This window comes from Centropristis striata, chromosome 23 (assembly GCF_030273125.1).
Source record: "Centropristis striata isolate RG_2023a ecotype Rhode Island chromosome 23, C.striata_1.0, whole genome shotgun sequence".
Classification (NCBI taxonomy): Eukaryota; Metazoa; Chordata; class Actinopteri; order Perciformes; family Serranidae; genus Centropristis; species Centropristis striata.
In genome coordinates, this window is record NC_081539.1 from 7298146 (window position 1) to 7314621 (window position 16476).

General features: G+C 39.1%; 1 protein-coding gene across 1 annotated transcript in view; it reads left to right on the top strand.

Moving 5' to 3' along the window:
• The window catches only part of drosha (drosha ribonuclease III), a 135373-nt gene that overhangs the window by 103832 nt on the left and 15065 nt on the right, over positions 1 to 16476 (top strand). The window contains exons 27-29 of the mRNA XM_059326723.1: positions 3412 to 3553; positions 11677 to 11759; positions 13268 to 13371. Of these exons, the coding sequence (XP_059182706.1) occupies positions 3412 to 3553; positions 11677 to 11759; positions 13268 to 13371 (329 nt within the window). The remainder of the gene's footprint in view (positions 1 to 3411; positions 3554 to 11676; positions 11760 to 13267; positions 13372 to 16476) is intronic.

A 16476-nucleotide genomic window follows, 5' to 3' on the forward strand; every position in this document is an offset into this window, starting at 1 on the left:
TTTTTATCCAGATGGAAATTACGTTTTGAGTGATTTTTTGTGGCGCAAAATGCAAAGCTGTTTCCTTTGGAAAAGTCTTCAAAAAAAGGGTTTCAATATGGCCTCCTGGAGGTCATGTGACAAATTAAAGCATTGCTATTGGTTCCCTATACTCTTCCCTCTTGTTTAAAGTATCGCATCACTCAAAAACATGCATTGTAGAAATGTGACAGGCCAAAAATGGGTATGTTGCCTGAGGGCAACACCGTACAATAAACAGTAAAATTGAGTTAACTTAAACTCTTATGAGCTATTTCTGTTGTTATCATTATATTTATCCTAACAAATGTACCTTTAGTTGTACCAGGCATTAAAATAAACAAGAAATTGAAGAAAACAAGGAGGGTCTAATGATTTTTTCCATGACTTTACATCTACATCTGTATCTTTGGACCTTCAGTCTTTGTGCTCCTGCTGTCTGAAGTTGCTCAAAACTGCTGTTTCCCCACTTCTTACACAAGTTTTTCCAGAAATGAAGTTACAGCTGTGCTTTTGTGTTTGTGTGCGGGGGTGATTTCTCCTTCCTTCCTTCCTTCCTTTCCCCTCCTATCAATCTTTGAATCTCCAAGTGGCAGCCAGGTATTCACCCTTTTTCCTTTTCGCTTGTTTCCACAAAATAACTCTCTTCCACTGCTCACCCCACACTGCGCCTGTATGTTTACTGTACTCCTTGTGATGGGTATTGTCATGAGACAAAATTGCTCAGTGGTTTTCAATAACACATCTTTGTCGGCAGATTTTTTTCCTCGCCCCGGCTGTCAAAAAATAAAGTTGAGCGTGTGCGTGTGAACTTGCACGGCTTGTAACACAGGTACAAAGCAAATGATGACACTTTGAACATGCAAGTCCGTTTTCTGACAGCGTCAGACGGCATTACAACTCCCTCTTTTCATTCCGGCAGCAGCACTTCTCTTCAGAAGACCCGACTACTCCAGGCTAGATGGATTGAACTGTGCCAAACCTGAATAAAAAAAATAAAAAAAACCCTTTGCAGTCAGATATGTATTCGTGGCTCCTTATAGACGGAGGCTGTGACGTCATTTGTTTAAAAGCTTCCAGCTTCGAGCTTTCGTTGAGAGAGTGAAAGCTCCAGCAATGCCTATGCCCAAGAGTCAAGATGGGGTACATCTGAAATGGATTTCAAATCGGGGAGAAAAGTGCTCATTCAACTGGTGTGTGTGCGTGTGTGTGTGTGTGTGTGTGTGTGTGTGTGTGTGTGTGTGTGTGTGTGTGTGTGTGTGTGTGTGTGTGTGTGTGTGTGTGTGTGTGTGTGTGTGTGTGTGTGTGTGTGTGTGTGTGTGTGTGTGTGTGTGTGTGTGTGTGTGTGTGTGTGTGTGTGTGTGTGTGGCTCCAATTGCGTGTGTGCTGTTAAGGAGGGCACATCGCAGCGAGACACAGTCAGACAGTCATATTGCTCTTTTCCGCATCTTGAAGCTATATTTAACATGTTTGTGTTTTTCCTTTTAGAGACGTAAATGTACCTTACCCGGTCTAACATGTTGTCATCCGCTAAGCTCCAAGTCACGATGTAATATTTAACAGAGCAGCGTGCAATCTCCCTGAAACATTTACTCTGCATTACCAGCCCTGTCTTTGATGAATTATTCCATGTGAGGGGCTTTTATTTTGATGTTTTTGTGTACTTCTCTATGTTTCCAATGTGTGGTTGTTTGAGCACTTTGGGGGCGTTTCTGACAGGTGGACATGAAAACGTGACGCTCTGTTTCAAGGTTGCAGCGAGGTTATAACATGTAGAAATTAGACAGAAATAAGCCTGTTAGAAAGTGTTACATTTCCGAACCATCATCCGCCGTTATTTTGTACTTTGGTGTGCTTTTATGAAATGATGTACTTGAATGGGTGGTGTGTGAAGTACAGGTATTGCTTAAAATGTTTTTTCTTTATTGTTTTACTATTTATTCTGTTGTTTTGAGACATGTTTATGGTGAAACCAAAGAGGAATTTACACTCAGTGGATAATAAAGTATTCATATTTGTGCCAGCAGCAGCTCCGTCCAAAAGACCTCAACGGGAGAAACAGACAGCAAACTCTGTGTGCAGCATTAACTCTGCGAGCTGAGCTTCTGTTGTTACAGTTGTAATATGTAGTTGCAAGTTACCTCTAACAGAGTTAAAAAGGAAATAAAAGAGAAAAAAGTTAAACTACTAAACTTACATACTCAGAAAAGTAAAAAAAACACTTAATCAGTTACTTAATAATTACTATAATTAGTAAAGTTAAAAAGGTTGCCGCTACAGTTGCAGATAATCTGTATATACAGTCATGGAAAAATGATTAGACCACCCTTGTTTTCTCTAATTTCTTGTTCATTTTAATGCCTGCTACAACTAAAGGTACATTTGTTTGGACAAATATAATCATAACAACAAAAATAGCTCATAAGAGTTTAATTTAAGAGCTGATATCTAGACATTTTCCATGGTTTTCTTTAAAATGATTTTGGTTATCATCAAGTTATTATATTTAATTGTAAGCATTACTACACCTACGCACTCAGACAAGTAAAAAAAAACATACAGTAAATCAGTTACTTTATTAGTTACCCCAACACTGAAGTTAAAAAGGTTGCAGGTCAATGTCGTGGCCCAACATATTTTTGGAGCTAAAGGCTAAAAAAAATCATTAACAAAACTCAGTTATTACTCTTTTTCAAAATTGTTGCAAAAGACTAACCAAAAATGTTTTTTTTTTTAACAAGAGTTAACATCTGTTCCTTGTCATGTTAATCTGCCACAGGCTGGTAGAAGTCAGCCAACTTTGTGTATTTCTTGTGTTTATACAGTACAGGCCAAAAGTTTGGACACACACCTTCTCATTCAATGCGTTTTTCTTTATTTTCATGACTATTTACATTGTAGATTCTCACTGAAGGCATCAGAACTATGAATGAACACATATGGAATTATGTACTTAACAAAAAAAGTGTGAAATAACTGAAAACATGTCTTGTATTTTAGATTCCTCAAAGTAGCCACCCTTTGCTTACTAGAATATAAGACATGTTTTCAGTTATTTCACACTTTTTTGTTAAGTACATAATTCCACATGTGTTCATTAATAGTTTTGGTGAATTCACAATGTAAATAGTCATGAAAATAAAGGAAACGCATTGAATGAGAAGGTGTGTCCAAACTTTTGGCCTGTACTGTATTTTCTGGTATAGTTTGCTTTGGGAAGGGTTGTTGTTGCTGTTTAAGTATTTCTGTGGTTTGTATAATATGTTGCATATCGTGGACAAAGATTAAATACATTGATAGCTTTGGCTGTAGTGCTTCAGTCAGATTAGAGAAATGTAAAACTTTGGGGGTTGCAACACCAGTGCTTGACCTGTGTTTTTGTTTGTCCTGCAGCTACTCCGCAGCTCGCTGGTAAACAACCGCACGCAGGCCAAAGTGGCGGAGGAGCTCGGCATGCAGGACTTCGCCATCACCAACGACAAAACCAAGCGGCCGGTGGCGCTCCGGACCAAAACCCTGGCTGACTTGTTGGAGTGTACGTCCCAAAATCTCTTTTTTGATTCATTTGCAGAAAGAAAAAAAATCTTTATAGACCTTTATAAACTCCCTACTCAACCGCTTTCTTGTATATCTCTCCAGAATGTGCCGCTTAAGACGGCAGCATGAAGCAGCATTATTGATTTCTTTGTTCCCTTTGTGTTAGATGTCAAACACAGTCACTTCACTGCTGAAGACACTGGCAGATGTTCCCTATGTGCTTAGTATGACTGCAACAGTTAGCGATGATTTCTTCATTCCTTTTTGCCTTTTTCTCCACCAGCTACAACTGCCACAATGAATAAGCTAACTGTGCTATTCGAACACCTCAATAGATTTATGGAACAGAATAAGACATAAAATAAAATATCCTCTGTAAAATATATGGAAGACGTTTTGACAGCTGAAGGGAAAATGATCCGAATTGTCCAGTTTTTGTGTTTTATCCAACCTGAGCTGAGGTAGATTTCACATCGTGCTTTCAGGATTTTGCACAAATTAGAGCGGGCACCACCTGGCAGTTAGAGAGCCTCATAAGTAAAGCATCAAAAATATCAAACCGAGCAGCTGATGTAAAGTTTATCAACAATGTTAGCTGTGCAACAACCCCACTCCTCCTCACACACTGAGTTAGTTTCCATAGGGTTTATAACAATGTGGAGAAAGTAATTAATAACATTAAAATCCAGTCTGCTCCAGGCAGTGAGTAGGCAGCACTTAATGCTCATGTTTCAAATCCTTTTTAATATGTAAAACATTATAATGAGTATAATTGGTGTGTCTTTCTTACACGACTTTCTATATTACATGTTTTTCGTCAAGCAGCTTAGGACCAGATTTGAGGATGAGGAAAAGTCGGACAAAGGCACCTAATTTTTCCACCATATGTTTAAATTTTTGATGGGAGCCACTTCATCAAGATGGTGGATCAGAAATGGCAGCCATATAAAGTCTATGAGAACCAATATATCTTCTAAGCCACTTAGAAGGTCAATCTTGGTGTCAAAATATACATTTTCTGGGTCAAAGAATCATTTAAAGTTATTGAGAATATAGAATATTGCATCAAATAGATATATTCATTTTGGCCATGTATTTACCTAATTTCCAACTCAGTTCCTAAGCGGCCGGACATATATTAATATAAAATAACAAAATCTATTTGATCAAATAATCATCTAGTGGTATTATCAATAACTTTAAATGAGTCCTTGACGCAGAAAATGTAGATTTTGACACCAAGATTGACCTTCTAAGTGGCTTGGAAGATATATTGGTTCTCATAGACTTTATATGGCTCCCATGAAAAATTGAAACTTAAGTGGAATGTGGAGAAAATGTGGTGCTTTTGTCCAACTCGCCCCTTTATTTTGCTAAGTCATCTGACTATTTAAACTATATTCTGTAACAAAGCAATTTCCTATTTGGTGTTATAAAGGGTATTAGGTGAAACCACTGGTTGCCTCACTGTAATAAAGACAACAGATAATGTGCAGTGACAGTGAGGACTGGTGCCAGATAATCAAGGTATGAACAGGGTCAGCATCACAGGGAGGCAGGTTCAGCGCCTCGCTGTAGTCCTTCTGGAGTTCGCTCTGTTCAACACATGCTGCCGTGCTTGTGGGTGGGAAGCCTGCCTACTGGCCCTCTCCCAGACCGGCCACTGCTGACTGCACTACACAAATGCCAAAACATGTTTAAGGTGGCAGGGTCTCCAGCATGTAAGTAGGTGGATCACCAGAAAGTATTTGAATGTTAGAAGGCCTTCTAATTTAGATACAGTTATTGGTATTTGAAAGTTTAGCAAAAATCTAACAGCATTTAACAGCATAAATAATAATTTGGCCCAGTATCTACTAGGGGTGGAACGTTACATGTATTCGTACCAAACGGAAACGGTACAGAAGTCACGATTCGGTGCATGAATTTTCATGGTAAAAAAATAACTAAAACTTGCATGCAACTTAATTAATGTAATGCGGAACCACTTAGACATGCATGTTCCTTAAAGGAACACTCCACCGTTTTTTCATATTAAAACATGATATTCGGTCAAGTAAGACGAGTTGATACAGACCTCTTGCGTCTCAATGCGTGCACTCAATCGCCCTGGCACGCGGCGCCACTTGGCTAGCACTTAGCTTAGCCCAGTTCATTCATTAGGATCCAAACAGATGGACAGTTAGAAGCGACCAAACTCCTCCACGTTTTCCCTATTTAAATACAGCTACACGAGTAGTTAAACGACCAAGTATGGCGACACAAAATAAAACGTGACGCTTTTCTAAGCGGATAAAAAGGAGAACTATAATGTATGGCGGAATTGCACTTGGGAGCACTTCGACTCGGCGCAGTAATATCATCACTCCTGAAAAATCTTCTCCCCCTCCCTCTCCCTCTCCCTCTCACTTCCGCTCCCTCTCACTTCCGTCAACAGAACCAACGTGAGCTGCACCAGGAGTAGTAGTTCGAGCAGAGCTGACGAAGTATCAGGTTGTAGGAAGATATTTGTAAACAATCATGGTTATAACGTGCATCGTAAAGGGTTGCGATAACAAGCAGAAGTGAAGTGAGAGGGAGCGGAAGTGAGAGGGAGAGGGAGGGGGAGAAGATTTTTCAGGAGTGATGATATTACTGCGCCGAGTCGAAGTGCTCCCAAGTGCAATTCCGCCATACATTATAGTTCTCCTTTTTATCCGCTTAGAAAAGCGCCACGTTTTATTTTGTGTCGCCATACTTGGTCGTTTAACTACTCGTGTAGCTGTATTTAAATAGGGAAAACGTGGAGGAGTTTGGTCGCTTCTAACTGTCCATCTGTTTGGATCCTAATAAATGAACTGGGCTAAGCTAAGTGCTAGCCAAGTGGCGCCGCGCGCCAGGGCGATTGAGTGCACGCATTGAGACGCAAGAGGTCTGTATCAACTCGTCTTACTTGACCGAATAACATGTTTTAATATGAAAAAACGGTGGAGTGTTCCTTTAACCCTTTATCAGGCAAAGAACTATATTTGGTAACTTCTGGTAATGTTTCGAGAAAAAAGTTGCAAATTTACTAGATTAAAGTGGCAAATCTACAAGAAAAAAGTTGCAGATTTAAGAGATTTAAAGTGGTAAATCTATGCGAAAAAAGTTGCAGATTCACGAGAAAAAAAGTGGGAAAAAAGCAACTTTTTTCTCCGAAATTCACCGCTTTAAATCACATAAATCTACGCATTTTTTTCTCGTAGATTTGCCACTTTAATCTTGTAAACTTTTTTCTCCAAATATTATTTTCGTATGTTTTTTTTTTTTTTACACATTCTGGCTGTATGTAATATTCTCTAGGGTTGAAATTTGGAATTTTCAAGTATTTCAATGAGTGCCCTATTAAGGGTTAAAGTGGTGAATCTGGGAGAAAAAAGTTGTTTTTTTCCACCTTTTTCTCGTAAATCTGCGACTTTTTTTTGCGCAGATTTGCCACTTAAATCTAGTAAATTTGCAACTTTTTTCTCGAAATATTACCTGAAGTTACCAAATATAGTTCTTTGCCTGATAAAGGGTTAATATTAGGATGCATTTCTTAGTAATTCTGCACAGCATGCTCAGCAAACTTGATACTTGGGTATGTGGTATTTCAGAAGCAGACTTTGTGTCCGCACTGACCACTTCATTCAGCTATGACCATACCATTTATAATAATAATAATAATCTTTATTTATAGAGCACTTTTCAAAACACATGTTACAAAGTGCTTTACAAAGACAAGTCAAAAACAGACATAAAACAACAGATAAAAGTAATGTTAGAAAATGACATCATTCTGTGCCATTAAAGGACAGTTCAAGGGAAGTTAAAATTCAGGTAAAATCCGGAAAGGCTCTCCGATAAAAGTATGTTTTCAGAGTAGATTTAATGGAGATCACTGACTCAGCCGGGCAGGTTGTTCCAGAGCCTCGGGGCCCTCTTTAGTTTTCATCCTGGCCTCTGGAACAGTCAGGAGACCTCTGCCCGAGGATGTCAGAGTACGGACTGGTGTGTAGGGTGGTTAAGAGGTCAGAGATGTAGCAGGGAGTGAGGCCATGAAAAGCCTTAAAAGTAATCAGTAAAAAAAGTAATTCTAAAACATACTGGCAGCCAGTGTTGGGACACTAAAACAGGAGTGATGTGATCATGTTTCTTGGTTCTTGTTAAAAATCTGGAGTCTATGAATGGTTCAGGCAGGTAAAAAGGCTGCGTGATGAGATAAAAGCATGTAAAATGGTCTCAAATACGTTACATCCGTGTGAAAAGTTGCCATGTATGTACATACAGGTTTTACTCCCCTGTAACTTCTTCACTCGTTCTCTGTAAGCACGTCAGAAATGAGTCCAAGGTCTGGTGGAATAAATGCACATTCTTCGTTTGTTATCCTACTTTATCAGACCACAGAATGCATACAGACACATAAGCATAAGTAGCTCCACAACTGAAGCTGTTGCCGATGTTTTGCTTTTCCCTCCATTGTACCGGACTCGTACCGAACCGTGATGTCTGAACCGAGGTATAAACCGAACCGCAACTTCTGTGTACCGTTCCACCCTTAATATCTACCGTTTCCTGCCTAAAAAAATCCCTTTTGTTCTGATATAATTGCGTATCGTCTCACTCATTCCCCCAATATAGAATAGATAAGTTCTTCTTTATGTGTGCATACAGTCATGGAAAAAAATAGTTTTCTCTAATTTCTTGTTCATTTTAATGCCTGGTACATTTGTTTGGACAAATATAATGATAACAACAAAAATAGCTCATAAGAGTTTAATTTAAGAGACATTTTCCATTGTTTTTCATTATATTTGTCCAAACAAATGTACCTTTAATTGTAACAGGCATTAAAAAGAAGAAGAAAACAAAGGTCTAGTCATTTTTTCCATGACTCTACGTGTATGAAAATCAAGTAGATCTAGGACGAGAAAAAAAAGATGGTTCCTTAACCCATTTAGGCCGGGAAAGCATCACCTCATTTCTACCATTAAAGCCGTAGCCGGTAAAGCGGATACGTCTTTTTGTAGTATTTGTATTTTTTGAAGTTTTTTCCACCTATTTTGGGTCTCTTGGCCAATAAAATGCATCAGTGTCGCAATGCAACATGGGACTTTTCCAGAACTTTGAAAAAAAGACACAAAATGACCAAAAAAAAAGACACAAAATGACCAAAAAAGACACAAAATGACTAAAAAAGACACAAAAAGACACAAAATGAGAATACATGTGGGAGTGTCACTGCAACATGGGACATTTCCAGAACTGAAATCATGGCGGAAGACGACTATAGTGGAGGGAGCTCAGATATAACAGCTATAAGCTCTCAAATACTTTTTGAATTTCATTTCTATCTGCTACATCGGCTGAAAAATCGATTATCTAGTAGGCGTTGACACTTGTGTTGAATTTCCAGAAAAACTTGAGGTTTTAGGGGCTTACTTTAAAATTACCCAGAGGTTTTACAGGAGTTTTCTACAGACGTTTTAGGCCTAAATGGGTTAAACTTTACTGCACGTTTTCTTCATTTCATAACCGCCATGAAAAGGCAGTCGTAGGAACACGTAGCAACGGTTTAAACTATGTTTATGTCCGACTTATTAGCAGAGGATGTGGCGACTCCTCCACATGAACAGAGGAACATGCAGTTGCAGAGAGAGCAGAGAGAAAAAGGGTGTTATTGGGATTGATCTCATGTGCATCGGAGGAGACCTGCTGCAGTCCTCATTAGGCCTACACAGAGAGAGAGAGAGAGCTGGCAGCACTGAGGACAGAAAAAGTGGGAAAAACAAAGAGAGAAAGCAGCACTCTAATGTGTTCCAGGTCAGCATTCAATAGGAAAACTTTCATACATAAGCCTTATATCATTTGCCTTTCAAATTATCTTTCATAGTTGAGGCCGGAGCAGAGTTGATGACACAGGAAGGGGACGAGGGTCAGCGCTGGAAAATGAGTGCAGCTCTGGCGCATATGAAGAGCCGTGCCCCGCGGCTACAGCAGACCCTTACTGCCCCCCTGAAATATTACCTATTATTCCTCTCACATGTCCCACTGTCTTAGTCACTGGGATGAGTGAATGCAGTGGCAGCTAATAGAAGAGGAAAAACAAAAGGCACAGCCACGGGATGAAGATGACACCCAGACGCCTACTGGTTACATTTCAAATCTTTTTTTTTTTTTTTCAGTTCAGTTAGAGCGCCAGTTACTCTCAATTCAGCTTGACATACAGTTTTATCTTATATATATATTATATAGATGTTTCTTTGAACTCTGTGTGGCCCTCCGCGATACCAATTTCCTGTTTGATGGGAAAAGGCAGGGAACTAGAAAGCCATCTTTTCCAATTGTTTACATTAACATCACATCACATCACCGGCTGTGTGGAGGGCCACAGCTGAGGTTTGTCCTCTGCTCTTTCATCTGTGAGAAAAAAAACAGCAGAAATTCAAAAAATGCAGCCTTTCTCCTGCAGCTCTTCCTTATCTCCGTCTCCTCTCTCCCACCAGAGGAGCACACACTTCACCCCCAACGAGCACTCGTCATTCATTTCAATCAACCCGATCATGATTGTGATCCCGGCGCTGTTATATAGCAGCAGCTCTGAGAGAATTACCACCCTGTTTTCTTTGCAAACTTACGGCCCTGCAGAGCCTCTCGAGATGACACTGGCATTCATAAATCTTGTGTCAAGACTAAACTATTATCACTTACGCTAATATTGACACTTATTTTATTGCCTTCGTTGCCTGACTGTAGCCTTGAGCTGCACTTATTAGCCCTTTGCTACACTTAGCAGAAGGCTAAATTATGTAAGAGATGAAAAGGAGAAAAAATGGTTTACCCTTGTGATAAACCGGCAATAAGCATGAGTCATAGCTGCAGCACTGTATGCTAAAGACTAAACCAGACTTCTGTTCTACTTTCAGCTATTTCAGCAATTAATCCATTGTTTAAAGCTCATTATTTTGACTGTTTATCCATTACTTTTTGATATTATTTCTATCTATCTATCTATAGTTTATCCATTACTTTCAGCTAACAATTTGAACTATTTGTCCATTATTTTTAAGCTTATTATTTAAATATTATTATTTCTACTTTTTATCCATAATTTAAAGCTAATTGTTTCAACTTTTTATCCATTATTCAAAGCTTATTATTCCGACTGTTTATTCTGTCTGTCTAAACATTTAATCCAAATGGCTATAATTTATTGGTTTGATTCTGCAAACTGTCTTTTTAATTTAGAATTTCCTGGTTTTTTTTGGCTAACATTTGAACTATTTGTCCAGTATTCAAAGCTTATTATTTCTACTTTTTATCCATGATTTAAAGCTTATTATTTCTACTGTTTATCCATTACTTTCAGCTAACAATTTTAATTTTTTTTCCATTATTTAAAGCTTATTATTTCTTCTTTTCATCCATTATTTAAAGCTTATTATTTCAACTATTTATCCATTATTTAAAGCTTATTATTTCTATATTTTATCCATTACTTTTAGCCAACAATTTGAGCTATTTGTCCATTATTTAAAGCTTATTATTTCTTTCAAGATGAAGAGGGGAAAAAAAGCATACGGGTGTAATGAGCATGAGTCTTAAGATGTCTTTAAAAGACTAAACCATAAGAAACGTTTTCCCTTTGGACAATTTTGACGCATTCCTTGTCAGATCATCCTTTGGACATCTTTTTGATAAGTCTGTCTTACTTTTTTCGAGTTGCTTTGCAGCGTAGGCAGTTTTAAAACGCTTTTTTCTGCAGGATTCTCCACCACTGAATTAGGCGTTTACCATATGAAAGGACGTGAACGTGCATTTGTAGAACAAGAACTTTATAAGCCTGTAAAAGGGAGCCAAGAAGAGGTGCATATTTCTATTTCTCTCTCAGACCATTGGGTTACAATATGCTGAAAGGTTATTATGGAATTCTTGCCCAGTGACACCAAAAATAAACTGCCCAGCCCCGCTTTAATATTTAATTTACTTTAGGAGCAGGAGGAGTGTTCAGCACAGCAACAAAAAGAAAGAAGAAGCTACACGTCAACTGTCATCTTTTATTGCTTTATTTTTTATTTTTTTGAATAATTGCTGTCTTTATTTTTCCTTTTCTGTCTGCAGCTTTCATCGCAGCCCTCTACATTGATAAAGATCTGGAGTATGTGCACACCTTCATGAACGTCTGCTTTTTCCCCCGGCTGAAGGTGAGGCCCTATTGATAGTCATTCACCACTCGCACCTGATCAATGAGCCGCTCAGCCGGCCACCTCAGACAGAAAAGGAGGCAGGGAGATGATTAGGAGGGAGCTAATGGCTGCGCCCTAATGGGGCTAGCATCGACGGCCTGAAGTGGTGCTTGGCTGCTGAATGACTCACGACAGCGCCTTTGATCGCTATTTTAGTCACCTTTAACTGGAATCGCAACATTGTCGTCTGTCTTTTTCTATCGGTCCGAAAAAAGGGCTCGGGGCTGTTGCCGGCTTCCACTCCTGCAGTGTTCCAGGAGTTGGATAAATTGAGCCTCATTCAGGACTCCCACGGTTTAGATGTGTTTAGGAAGGACAGGCATTTTATTCTCAACCACTTGAGTGTCCAAATTTAGACAGAAGAGCCGTACGATGCCCATCGATAGAGCTGCTGGGGGAAGAGACACAAACCACCAAGCTGGCATGCGCAGAAGTGTGCAGACACACACACACACACACACACACACACACGCTCGCTCGTGTACGAGTACCCACACAGCGTGGACCTCTCCTTGTGAAGCTGCTGCAGTGGTCTGATATGCCATGCTAATTGCTGTCTTGGTGTGCCTCTCCAGGGAGAATCCCCAGCTCTGGAGGAGCTGAGCTTTGCGTCATGGTCGCTGCAAGAGAGCACCTCATTTCCACTTCCAAGAGAAAAGTTGTGAAACAGCCAGCACGTCTCCTTACATAGCCTTCTGGAAACCACAGTGTTGCACACTGTGCTGCTTCATCCAATTTGGATGGGAATAGAGAGGCAAAACTAGGGACATAAACGCTCCTTTCCTTATGTTCGTTCCTTGCCTTGTGAAATAAAGTACTGGAGAGAAGAAGAAGAAAAAAAGGAGCGGCGTAGCATATAGCTACTTTTGAAAACAGCCCTAATTTCTCTGCTTTGGGCTAAAGGGGTGTAGATGCCCCCCGGAGAGAGGAAAAAGTGGGAAGGAGAAGAAGGGAAGTAAAGCGCCAAAGCAAGAACAGCAGAGATGGAGGGGTTTTGGGGGCGCAGTAAAGCGAGAGAGAAGGAGAAGCGCGAGCAACAGAAGCAGAAGCACTCTTTGTAGAAAATTAATAGGAGCAGACAGTTCTGGATTCAAAGTCTGCCTTTTTATGACAAGGCTGCCTCCCTGTTAATGGAAGGGCTTTTAGAAGTCCCCCTTGGATAAGAGAAATGTATCAGGGCTGCACACCTGGGAGACTCCCAGACGCTCTTTATATCTGGCCGGGGATTGGCTTTTGTCTTAAGTAGCCTGTGATTTGTACTCACCGTGAAGACACAGATGGAGAGCCAGTCAGGGAGAGAGCAAATAAGTAAGTGCAAAAGGAGGGGGCAAGAATGAAATAAAAGCATGTGGAAGGGAGGGAGGGAGGGAGGGAGGGAGCAGCTGATTTCTGTTGCACATGTTCCTGGTTCTGTGAAAGAATCTTGTTTGGTTCCATGTGTGTCTTGTTTCATCTGCGTGTTGCAGGAGTTCATCCTGAACCAGGACTGGAATGACCCCAAGTCTCAGCTGCAGCAGTGCTGTCTGACCCTGAGAACAGAGGGCAAGGAGCCTGATATCCCGCTGTACAAGTAAGAGCCCCGAAACACACTGAGACAGCTCTATTACAGCCAGCAGAGACGGAGTGAAAACCTACCTTTTCAAAATTAAAGCTTCTGTTCTACTGTTACTTTCAGCTAACTAGTTACACAGCAATGTATCCATTATTTAAAGCGAATTATTACAACTATTTATCCATTATTTAAAGGTTATTATTTCTTAATTACTTTCAGCTAACAATTTGAACTATTTGCCATTATTAACTAACTAACTATTTTAGCAATTAATCTATTGTTTAAAGCTTATTAATTTGACTGTTTATCCATTACTTTTGGATATTATTTCTACTGTTTATCCATTACTTTCAGCTACCAATTTGATCTATTTGTCCATCATTTAAAGCAAATTATTACAATTATTTATCCATTATTTAAAGGTTATTATTTCTACTTTCTATCCATTATTTAAATCTCATTATTTCTACTATTTATCCATAATTTAAAGGTTATTATTTCTACTGTTATCCATTACTTTCACCTAACAATTTGATGTATTGTACGTTATTGTTTATACTGTTTAACTCTAACTTTCTTTCTTTCTAACTCTTTATCTATTACTTTCAGCTATTTCAACTGTTCAACTGTAACTTTCAGCTATTTCTGTTTACCAATTGATGTGACCTTACCATTTAAACTATTTATACATTAATTTCAAACCTTTATAAATAAGTTTCAGCTCACTATTTTAACTGTTTATGAATTACTGTTAACTAACTATTACTTTTAGTATTTTCTACTATTAACTACTACCCGACTATTTAAATTCACAGACTGTTTATGCAGAAATATTCAAATGCAATAAGCAAAAAAAAGATGGATTTTGCCTTTAATTGCATTAGATTGGAATAAAGTGGGCATGTGTGTAAATGAGAGACTCAGAGGTCAAGAGACTCCTTTGAAAATGACCATATCACTTTTTTCCTTGCTTTATTTATTTATTTAGCTTATTTCTAGTTTCATATGGCAGGCTGTCAGAATATATATGGATATATTCTTATTAAAATTGTAATTAAACATTTTAATAAGTTGAGCTACTCCACAATCTTTCCCCATGCCCTTAAGCAACTGCAGAAATATTAATTTAGTTGACAATCATTGCTCCAATATACATATCAACAGCTTTGTGAATGTGTTTTTTTCCAGTTTTAGCTTTAAAATCTGATATATGTGCATGACTGTATACTGCACATGCAAAAAAAAGAAGAAGAAGAAAAGGTCCCGTTCCTCTCCTCAGTGTACAGTTGAGATGGGTTCAGTCACGCATCACGTAGGCCGCGAAACACATTCACAAACAGAAATTGCACAAACATAATTTACCGGACCTTTCTCCTGCTGTTGGTCCCTGAACATTGTGAATAGCTGTGTAAAGGTCTCTGTTGTTGTGATATATAAACACACCCAAAGAGACCTCTTATTTGACGAAAGGTCAAGGAGCAAGTGTCATTTGACAGAATGCTTTTGAGAACTGCCATGAAGCAGTGTGTCGCCATGGAAACTGACAAACAGTGTTTTCTCCACGAGGAAAAAAAAGGGGGTCAGCTGGCCGGGCAAGGGCGGCTGGAGACGGAGCGGTTTTATGTACAATGAACTCCACAATCCAGCATTTAATCAGTTCCCTCCTCCTCCCTTTTCTCTCTTTCTCTCTCTCTCTCTACTATTTATTTGAATGTGTTTTTCTGTTTATTATTCCGACGAGCTGTGATTTTTTGACACAGCACAACTCCAATACTACAGTCAACACAACTCAGTTGCCCACAGGAACGTGAGGGAGAAACAAATAGAGCCCCTGGGTGAATCGAATTCGAACATTTCAACACAAACACGTACACAAAAATGGACAGCAGCTTATATAAAGCTAGCCATCGATGAATTTTGAGACTTCTCCCGGCCGCCTAGAGTGCAATTACTACTTTACTTTGTCCTGTTCGACGAATACACAGGAGCAGTCGATGATCCTGAGCAACCTCCTCATGAGATGACCTGACCCCCCTGATGGTCGATAAGGCATATCCGTAGACCTTTTATGGCTTTTCATGCAGCAGTTGTTGGCGTCGAGCCTGTCAGACTGTCTTAAGGGTCCGTCTGAATTTGTTTACAATTGTGAAGAGTGGAGAAACACTAGACAAGAGATTAATGACAGAGGAAGGGCAGGAAAGGACGCAGGAAAAAGGGGAACGAAATGAGTTAATGCTCCGACTTTAGACTTTTGTTTTATTTTAATTTGGTTTTTTTTATTTTTATTATATTTTATTTGCTAATTTTTTCTGCTTTAAACTGGAATAATCTGCAAACCGGAATTTAGACTTTAGTTTTATTTTATTTATATTTTAATTTTAATTTTAATTTTAATTTTAATTTCGATTTTAATTTAATTCAATTTTATTTTATATTATTTTATTTTGTTTTATTTTATTTTAATAATATTTTATTTCATAAACACAGTTCCAAAAAACGATCTGAACGCCATTATAAACAGGAAAATAACATGAAGTTGAACATTTTTATTATAGTTTTCGCTCAAAAAAAGTCCCTTTTCATCTCATTATTTCCGAATAAAAGACTATTTTTCTGATGATTATTTCTGCAGGACGGAGAAAGAATTTTTTTTTAATATTTTTCCGCTTTAAACTGGAATAATCTGCAAAACGGAATTTAGACTTTTTTTTTAGACGAATACACAGGAGCAGTCGATGATCTTGAGATGACCTGACCCCCCTGATGGTCGATAAGGCAGATCCGTAGACCTTTTATGGCTTTTCATGCAGCAGTTGTTGGCGTCGAGCCTGTCAGACTGTCTTAAGGGTCCGTCTGAATTTGTTTACAAGTGTGAAGAGTGGAGAAACACGGGGTGAGACGAGAGCACCAGGCAGACAGAAAAGAGACTAAATGACCGAGGAAGGGCAGGAAAGGACACGGGAAAAAGGGGAACGAAATGAGTTAATGCACCGCGGCCCCTGCTAAAGGTTCCCTGGTGGACGTGTCTGCCTGATGACAGATTCGCACCTCAACCCCAGCACCATCACTTTACTGTACATCTCGTCTGGGCAGCACACACCAGGGAGCAGACACATGCACACT